This window comes from Diabrotica virgifera, chromosome 8 (genome assembly GCF_917563875.1).
Source record: "Diabrotica virgifera virgifera chromosome 8, PGI_DIABVI_V3a".
In the NCBI taxonomy this organism is placed as follows: domain Eukaryota; kingdom Metazoa; phylum Arthropoda; class Insecta; order Coleoptera; family Chrysomelidae; genus Diabrotica; species Diabrotica virgifera.
In genome coordinates, this window is record NC_065450.1 from 289,056 (window position 1) to 299,410 (window position 10,355).

The window sequence follows — 10,355 nt, forward strand, 5'->3', positions numbered from 1 at the left end:
AGATAATTAAGGCGTTCCATATACAGGGTAATTTTAAATAAGTATGACAAATTTTAAGGGCTAGTTCTGCATGGAAAAATAATGACATTTTGTTTTATAAACGTATGCCCGCAAATGCTTCGTTTCCGAAATAAGCGGTGTTGAAATTTTTCTTAAAAACCGAAAATTTATTTATTGCTCTAAAACCGGTTGACATATTCAAATAAAATTTAGTGAGTTTTAAAAGGGAGTTATTGCAAATTTTTTGACATAAAATAATTAATAATTTAATATTTATCATTAGCGCCCATACGGGCAAAGATCTGAATTTAAAAAATAAGACGCCAATGAGATATTTTAAATTAAAAATCATTTTTGAGTACGTAGTTCAATTTGTGACAAACAATATATCTTTTAATCTTTCATATGAGGCGTTGTTTTTATGCAAAAAAAAAACCTCCTAACGCTCCTAAAGTATTCGAACTCAAGTTTTTATAAAATTAATATAGAAATTTATTTCAAGTAATTTGTAAGCGTAAGATATTTTTTTTTGCATAAAAACTGCGCAACATATGAAAAAAGTAAAGCTAGATTTCTGTCACAAATTGAACGAGGAACTCAAAAATTATTTTTAATTTGAAAAATCTCAGTTGCGTACTATTTTTTTCTTTAAAATAATAATAACTTTTTAGTAACTTCTAAAAACCCACAAAATTTCATTTGCATATTTTAAAAGCTTTGAGAGCAATCAATAAATTTTCGATTTTTAAGAAAAATTTCAACACCCCGTATCTCCGAAACGAAGCATTTGCGGACATACATTTAAACAACAAAATGTATTATTTTTTAATGTATAATTACCCCTTAAAATTAGTCTTAATTATTTAAAAACACCCTGTATATTCAACTCACTCCGTATATTTACTAAATTTTGATTAACTTATCAAAATCTAAAAATAAATACTTACTAAGTAATATAGGCTGTTTTTCTTTTTTGTTGTCTATGTTTATTCGATGTAAAGTTGACTTAAATGTATCTACATAAAGTAGATTTCTAGTTTCTGGACACCAAAAAGGTCCTTCCGCATGCTGTAATGCTTTGGTTACTTTTTCAATGACATACGTGTAGCTAAAAAAATATTTTTAATAAAAAAAAACGAAACCACTGAATTATGAGATAAAAGTTTGTACTTAAGGACTAAGAGTCGGTATAGGTGAAATTTGCTAATTTAGTATTAACACTGTGCCGTCACTATTTAGTGGCACATGCGTCGACAGTGGCGCATCGAAGTTTCCACTTACCGACGGGATAAAAAGGTGCCCTCCCTCACTACCAAAAATAAATATTTTTCATTTTTTCAATTTCTATGTGATTAAAAAATAAGATTCAGCGTACTGTTAACCCACCACCCCCTTCCCTATTCCCCCACCATCAAAAACTTTATTTTTCGTTTTTATTTTTTTTTTTAGATGGGATGCAATCGATTTTAAAATATAAAAAAATTCACATACCCTCAAAATAAATATCAAGTCAATTTGGTAGCAAGGGGTATAATTGAATACGAAGTCATTCCAGTTTATAAAAGTTTTGTAATATACAGGGTGTTTCATTAATAATTGTCCATATAGTAACTGGAGAAATCTTAGCACAAAATACGAAGATTTAACCTAAAACATTTAAATAAAATGTTGTTCCTTACTGAGTTACAGGGTGTTTTATCTAAAAATTTAAAAATTATTTTTGCTCAGCATTTAAAAACTATTCGACGTATCCCTTTCATACTTGGCAGGAAGTAAAGGTACTGTACAAACGACTAAATTGTGTTAAACAAACGTTTGTGGCCATTACCAGGGGCGTACGACGGGGGAAAGTGAATGGTTGACCCTTTTCAAATTCTACGCCACTGGCGAAATTGCTATTTTTGTTAGATTTTTGGATTCTCCAGTATTTTCTATGAAAATAATATACCCTTCATTCGTAACGATAAAGTCATTAGTTTTCGAGATCTTTGAAGTTAAAAATGAAACGACACGGTTATTTTGATTAATGTATTGTGTCGCTTAATTTTTAATTTCAAATATCTCGAAAACTAATCATTTTATCGTTACGAATGAAGAGTATATTATTTACATAAAATGTATTGCAAAATAAAAAAATTACACGAAAATAGCAATTTCGTCAGTGGCGTAGAATTTGGGAAGGGTCAACCAGACACTATCCCCTGTCGTACGCCTCTGGTAGTAGCTAGAAACGTTTATTTATCTTAATTTAGTAGGGTGTACAGTACTTACACTTTCTGCCAAGTACGATAAGGATACGCCAAATAGTTTTAAAGTACTGGGTACAAATAATTTTTAAATTTTAATCCTATGAATCATGTTATAAATTAATCAAAATAATTGTGCCATTTCATATTTAACTTCAAATATCTCGAAAACTAATGACTCTATCGTTACCAATGAAGAGTATATTATTTACGTAGAAAGTGTTGGAGAATCTAAAAATCGCACTAAAATAGTAATTGCTCCAGTGGCGCAGAATTTGAGAAGGGTCAACCATTCACCATCCCCTGTCGTACGCCTCTGATAGTAGCTAGAAACGCTTGTTTATCATAATTTAGTAGGGTGTCTAGCATTCGCACTTTCTGCCAAGTATGAAACGGATACCTCGAATAGTTTTAAAATGCTGAGCAAAAATAATTTTTAATATTTTAGATAAAACACCCTGTAACTCAGTAAGGAACCACATTTTATTTAAGTGTTTTAGGTTAAATCTTCGTATTTTGTGCTAATGTTTCTCCAGTTACTATATGGACATTTATTAATGAAACACCCTGTATAAGTATTTTGTTATTGCTTTATATTAATAATTATTGTATTTTAGGCCTAGACCTTCAAGGCCTTATAAGTTTTGTACGTAAATAAACAAATACCAGGACCCGACTTGGCCTGCAGCGCCATAGGAGAGAGAAAGGTGTAATATACAAAAATGTTAATGCAAAATAAAACAAAAAATCGACATAAATTTTAATTAGTATTGTTTGGTATTGTTTTTCGACACAACATGCATTCTTTTCGTTGTAAACTGAACGTTGTTCACCAAGATAGACAGATAGGGGAGTGCAATTAGAACGAAAATATGCATTGTTTCGGAAAAATTCAAACAAGCTTATATTGTTCTAAAACTTTTTTTGTTAGTTTATATACATGTTAAAGTAAAAGTTCTACTCGCAGATTTGGCCGATATTTGTTTATAATTGTTTAAACAATAACAATTGTTTTGTATAAATAATTTTAAAAATATCGTTAAATTCATCATTTTACTTTGATCAAATATGTTTCTATTTTGTTTCTGATTATGCTGAATCCGAATATGGCATTGCAATTTGAAAATTCTTATACCGAAGCTCTTATATAGTATGTCTGCGTAGCTAGGCACCACATGGAAAACTTTTTTATTATCAATTTGACGAAAAAATGTTATTCTTCATAAACTGCTCTGGATAGTCAAAAATCTAAAACTCAACCAACAGATATCAAATTTTACCAATTTTATACGAGTTATGTCAAAAATATGAATTTCGTTAGAGAGTAAAGTACCTTTATATTCCAGAATATCAAAAAATGATATTATGAAAAGTTGTTTGAAATTAAAAAGTATGTTTAAATATACAATTACATCATTCTAATTGAAAAAGCAAAAATTTTTTTGCTGAACGTTTATTATTGTTGAAGCTTATTATTAAATGTATGTTAGGTAAGTTTTACAGAAAAAAGTTTTGATCACTTTGTATAAAAATTTTTTTAGCTGGTAATATTCGGTTTTTGTATTACATTTTTGTTATCTTTCGTAATTTTCTCAAAAAAAATAGTTTATTTTATTTCTAAAGAAAAATAATTGTATAAGTGCGTTTTAAAGATTACATCCTAAGCTTCAAAAAATTGCTTACAAAATTGTAATCGATCTGTTCAAACTTGAGTAATACCGTCTTAAATTGGTGGTAATTCTATAAAACTACGAAGATTTCAAAAATTACATTTTTTGCGACATCATGTCATTTGAATTAATTTTTTGAGATTTTTTTTGAAGGAAACATCATTTAGTAAGACGCTTAAAAGGTAAGTTATGCAAAATTGACAGTTTTATAAGAAAAATTGTATTAGTTACCCATTTTTAATATTATACAAAATTCATGTAAGGCTCATTTTCCGCTCACACCGTACTTATGCCCATATATTTTATTTCTTTCTATTATAACCATAAGATAGCTTAATTATTCTTCTTTCATGCTCAATTTGCAAAATTTCATTTGATCCATTAGTGAAAGAATTACATTAAAATAACTCAACCGTGCACTTCGCCGTAGTCTAGTTTACAGTGCGCCAATGTTTGTGAGAAGGGTGACTTTAGCGTTATAAATAAAAAATTATGGAAGATACAGATTTAATTTTAGAAAATTCTTTATAAAAGCTTTTTTGTGTAAAATTTTCTGAATTTTTAAATGGTCAAGTCAGTTTTTTTCTAAAATTTATATTTTCGGAGTTATTTAAAAAACATCGAATTTCGCAGTTCATTTGTTTAATAAAAAATTAAGCACCCACTTCTCGAGTAGAACTTTTTGATATGTTGTTTAATAAATATTTCTTAATGATATTACAAAAAGTTCTATCTTGTTTGATTTTTTCCGAAGTGAAAATCTATATGCACTCCCCTAAGAAATAAAAAATTATACTTACCAATATTTAAAAAATAAAATGTAAATAACAGTAGTTATTTTTACAAGCTGCATAATGTTGGTTGTTGGTTCCGTTATTGTACAATGTATTAACAGTTTTGGTTGGAGGGGTTTGATAAAAATAATAATTGGACCATTGTTTAGGCACTATAAACACTTTGTTTATCACTTTATTTATCTGTTCCACTTATTTTTCAACAGCTAATTGACTCGTTGCAATTTATTGAAGTCAAGTACGTTATTGCATTTTTTTAAGCCTTATTGATTATTTTTACATTGCACCTCCTGGCAAATCATAAATTACTTTTTCTTGAAAATTCAAAAGATTTATTAATGGAAAAATAACCACAAATCTTTTTAGATTTAAATTTGGCCTTTGGCCGCAAATATCTATATAATTACTGTACAATTTCGGTTAGAAATTCTGATAAAGTAAAATAAACGTTCTTTACATATTTGTCGGTGAAAGGGAATACCCATTGTTTTTTGTTTGATTTTTTTCAAGTATCGAAAACAATATGACCAATAAGTTTTATAGAAAGTAAAGTATCATCATCATCAATGGCGTCAGAAATCTTGCTGAGTCTTCGACTCGTTTACTACTGTCTTTCTTCTTCAGTATAAACAAATAACAATACATATATAGATTCGAGTAAGTTAAGAGGTTAGCATAAAATTGGGAAAAATTTTATCACTCGAAATACACGAATACACACATTAAAAACAAAGAAGGAACATAGGAACATAGGAAGTCCTGAAGTTTTTTTCATCTAATATACTAATACAAAGTTGCTTTAAAGGTCAAAACAATTTGGTAGGGAACTCAAGCGCTTGAAAAAATATTTAAGACCATACATGGTAGTAGATGTTATAAGTCTGGATCCCGCGTAAGAAAAAAAAGTTGATTAATAGCAAGCTGAGAATTTGTTAATAGCTTAAAGGTGTCTAGTCGGAAAAACTTTAATATATAGGAACACTGGAACAAGAGAAGTTTTAATTGTGGAACCGGTTAAAAATTTGGATTGGTCACACCACGAAAACGTCACATGTATTTTGTCCGACAGAACTTCCAATTGATTTGTTACCCTTTCGTTAAACTCTCATGCAAAAATCAGGTGCTATTTATCACCAAATGGGAATTAAAATAAGTGAAACACATAGAATATGTCAAATGACAGGAATTATGACTAGTGATAAATAGCAGTCTGATTTTTGCATGAGAGTTTAATGAAAGGGTAACAAATCAATTGGAAGTTCTGTAGGACAAAATACATGTGACGTTTTCGTGGTCTAACCGTTCCAAATTTTTAACCTGTTCCACAGTTAAAACTTCCCCTGTTACAGTGTTCCCATATATCAAAGTTTGTTCGACTAGACACCCTTAAGCTATTAACAAATTTTCGGCTTGCTATTAATTAACTTTTTTTTCATACGCGGGATCCAGACCTATTAATCCAAACGACAGATATGAGATACAAAAATCAGGATGTCGCCTTAGAACACATCAATGTTTGCAGAGTATAGGAAGTCATGGACCATTTAGAATCCGACTTCTGATTTTCAGCAGGGCGTAGGCTATTGATTATATTCAAAATAAGATAGCTAAAAGGAACTACAACGTTAACGATGTTTTATTATTTCATATGGTCAATGGACATCTATATATGAAAAAACCGCGGAGTGCTACCATTTAAAGGGGTGCGTTTTTGAGAAATGGGTGAATTAGTCCCTGGGTACAGGTTACATTAGGGTGAGTTCTATGCACTTTTGATACAAATACGTCTACATAAAAATTGTTTCTGGTTAAATTTCCTATCTAAATATAGCTTTTTAAAGTCAAATATACTTTTTTTTTACAAAAATATAGTCAAAAGAAAAAGCACAAAGAAACCCAAAAGAAAGAAATTTTGTTTTTTGTCCCATAACTTTTGTCCACGGGGATATAGGTATAGACATTGCTTCAAAGAAAAAAAACTTACATATTTTCTCTTTAAAATGGTGTTTGGTAGAGGTCATTAGGATTTACAGTTTTCGAAATATGATTTTTTAAATTTCGCCACTCACAGCAATTTTGGGCAATTTTCCTTGTTATTTCGCCAATATTTTTCTGTAACTTTTTTCTACGTAACTTTAGGTATATGTAATAGTACACGTAATAGGAATAGAAATCAATTACCTTTAAACGGTCTACTGTATAACGTCGTACGACTTTTTTTAAAGAGATTGTGGTTTTTCAAGGTTTTATACTTTTAACGATTTTTTTTATAATATAATATAAAAATAAAACAAAATTATTATATAATATATTATATATTATATAATACCTAATATTAAAAAAAATATTATTTTTTACATTTTTTACGATTATTTTTGAAATTTCTCATTATAACTTTTTTTCTTGTACATGAATATACTATCTATATATTGCGCAAAAAAGAGGGCTTACTTTCTGTTCTTTAAAATCATCTATATTTAAATACATAATGGAAACCGAGTGATTCTTTGATATTTTTTACCTGTATTATTTAAAATATTTCTTTTACAAAAATTACAAAAACATTAGTCTTAAAAAACATCACTTTAGTTAACATTATTTAAACGTTGACATTTAAAAAAATTTCAAAATCAAAGTCCATCTCTTCGTTAGCATTAGCTTCAATATCTTCCTCTGACACCTCAGTTATCTTAGAGTTCCCACAATAAGTACCCATGCACATGCACCCTTTGCAGAATATTAAACAACTAATTCCTATCTTCCTACAACCGCAATTTTTTGTACATCCTTTGGTTATATTTACATGCTATTTTTTCAAGCAAAGCTTGTGGTGCAGGAGCTTTGACAGTAAATATTGGAATTAATCCATATTTTCAAGTTTGCCCGGCTGAGTCAAGTGGATCAAAAGTATTGCCTATAAAAAATAAGATTTAATCATAACACACAATCACATAAAAAAGTTATAATGGGGAATTTAAAAAATAATCCTAAAATCAAAAATCGTTGCAAGTACTTATTACAATTTGAAAAAGCATATCTTATTCAAAAATAACCCTAGAATTTTTTATAATACACCATTTTAAAGTAAACAGAATAAGCTTTCTTTTTTATTATACAGGGTGTCCCAAAAGTAGTGGAACGGTCGAATGTTTCGCGAACTAAACATCGGATCGAAAAACTGAAAAATACGTGTTCAATCATTTTCAAAAATCTATCCAATGACACCAAACGCCAACCCCCACTACATCCCCTGGAGGTGGGGTGGGAGGTAACTTTAAAATCTCAAATGGAAACCCCTAGTTTTTCTTGCAGATTTGGATTCTTTACGTAAAAGTAAGCAACTTTTATTCAAGACATTTTTTCGAACTGTGGATAGATGGCGCTATAATTGGGAAAAACTATTTATCCTGATACCATAGGTAAATTATAGAAACGGTCTAATATCTCGAGAAATACACTTCCAAATGAGAAACCAAAAAACAGGTTTTTAATATTTTTCAAAAACCTATCGACAAACACCAAAAATGACCCTCCAACCCACCCCTGGAGACGGGGTGGGGGGTAAATTTAAAATCTTAAATAGCAATCCCACTTTTTATTGCAGATTCGAATTCGTCATGAAAAATTAAGCAACATTTATTCGAAACCTTTTTTAGAATTGTTGATAGATGGCGCTTTAATTGGAAAAATACGATTTATTAACGACATCTATCAGCAATTTTAAAAATGTTTCGAATAAATGTTGCTTAATTTTTCATGACGAATTCGAATCTGCAATAAAAAGTGGGATTGCTATTTAAGATTTAAAATTTACCCCCCACCCCGTCTCCAGGGGTGGGTTGGAGGGTCATTTTTGGTGTTTGTCGATAGGTTTTTGAAAAATATTAAAAACCTGTTTTTTGGTTTCTCATTTGGAAGTGTATTTCTCGAGATATTAGACCGTTTCTATAATTTACCTATGGTATCAGGATAAATAGTTTTTCCCAATTATAGCGCCATCTATCCACAGTTCGAAAAAATGTCTTGAATAAAAGTTGCTTACTTTTACGTAAAGAATCCAAATCTGCAAGAAAAACTAGGGGTTTCCATTTGAGATTTTAAAGTTACCTCCCACCCCACCTCCAGGGGATGTAGTGGGGGTTGGCGTTTGGTGTCATTGGATAGATTTTTGAAAATGATTGAACACGTATTTTTCAGTTTTTCGATCCGATGGTTAGTTCGCAAAATATTCGACCGTTCCACTACTTTTGGGACACCCTATATAATATATACCATATAGAAAAAAAAGTTATAATGGGAAATTAAAAAATAATCGTAAACATATAAAAACTCGTTAAAAGTCTTGAAAAAGATAACCTCTTTAAAAGAAGTCGTACAACATTATACAGTAGACCATTTTAAAGGTAATTGATTTCTATTCCTCTTACATGTACCATTGCATATACCTAAATTTACGTAGAAAAAAGTTACAGAACAATATTTGCGAAATAACAAGGAAAATTGCCCAAAATTGCTGTGAGTGGCGAACTTTGAAAAATCATATTTCGAAAACTGTAACTCTTAATGACCTCTACCAAACATCATTTTAAAGATAAAATGTGTAAGTTTTTATCTGTGAAGCAATGTCTATACTTATATCCCCGTGGACAAAAGTTATGGGACAAAAGACCAAATTTCTTTCTTTTGGGTTTCTTTGTGCTTTTTCTTTTGAATATATTTTTGTAAAAAAAAGTATCTTTGACTTTAAAAAGTCATATTTAGATAGGAAATTTAACCAGGAATAATTTTTACGTAGACGTGTTTGTACCAAAAGTGCATAGAACTCACCCTAATGTAACCTGTGCCCAGGGACTAATTCACCCATTTCTCAAAAACGCACCCCTTTAAATGGTAGCACTCCGCGGTTTTTTCATATAGAGAGATTAATTGACCATATGAAATAATAAAACCCCGTTAACGTTGTAGTTCCTTTCTATAGTACATAATCAATAGCCTAGCGGCCGAATTTTGGATATCAAATATTACTCTCGCATCTCAGAGAAAAAATTTGCATATCTACGGAGGAAGTTAAAGCTATCGTAGGAAAGGTACGCCATACGTTTAAAGTTTTTAAAACAAAAAGAACATGTTAATGCGAGCAAACTCTAACAAAGTAAGGTAAAGAGTATCAGGATACCCCACAACTTTGATAAAAAAAAATCAAAAAGGGATAATATGTGAGCTCAAAATAAGTGGTGTATATACAAAAATGCACTTACCATTGGTTATTTATAAAATGGGATCCGCTTTTTACTAGCATTCCATTTTGCTACAGGTACTTATACAATTAGGATGACTTTGATTAAAGATATTGTCAACTTCAATAATAATGTCATACAAAAGGTTCCGTTTAGTGCAGTCACTGAAGGTGGGTATGAGCTATTACCTCCGATTTCGTTGAACCTACATCGATTTGCATGAAAATTGGTGAGTGGGCAGAGGATATCTCAAGGAACAAAGGTGACATGGTGCTAACTTGCGATTTTACCCTGGTGGTGGAGGCCACCCGTTCTCTTGGATGAAAATTACTTTATTAAAAATAACCCAAAATTCGACAGAGGGATAAAATTCTGAGCAAAATTTGTTGGGTCTAGGACGTTTCATCG

General features: G+C 30.3%; 1 protein-coding gene across 2 annotated transcripts in view; it reads right to left on the reverse strand.

The window, feature by feature from the left end:
• Positions 1-10,057, reverse strand: part of LOC126889872 (regucalcin-like) — a 35,744-nt gene extending 25,687 nt beyond the window's left edge. Inside the window, exons 1-2 of one of the 2 annotated variants that reach the window (XM_050658555.1) lie at positions 9,969-10,057; positions 948-1,108 (exon numbers count right to left, since the gene is read on the reverse strand). In XM_050658555.1, the coding sequence (XP_050514512.1) occupies positions 948-1,108; positions 9,969-10,009 (202 nt within the window). In that variant the 5' untranslated portion in view covers positions 10,010-10,057. Of the gene's footprint in view, positions 1-947; positions 1,109-4,716; positions 4,810-9,968 lie in introns of those variants that run through there. The other variant, XM_050658554.1, reaches the window with a different exon arrangement.
• Positions 10,058-10,355: the final 298 nt, after the last annotated feature.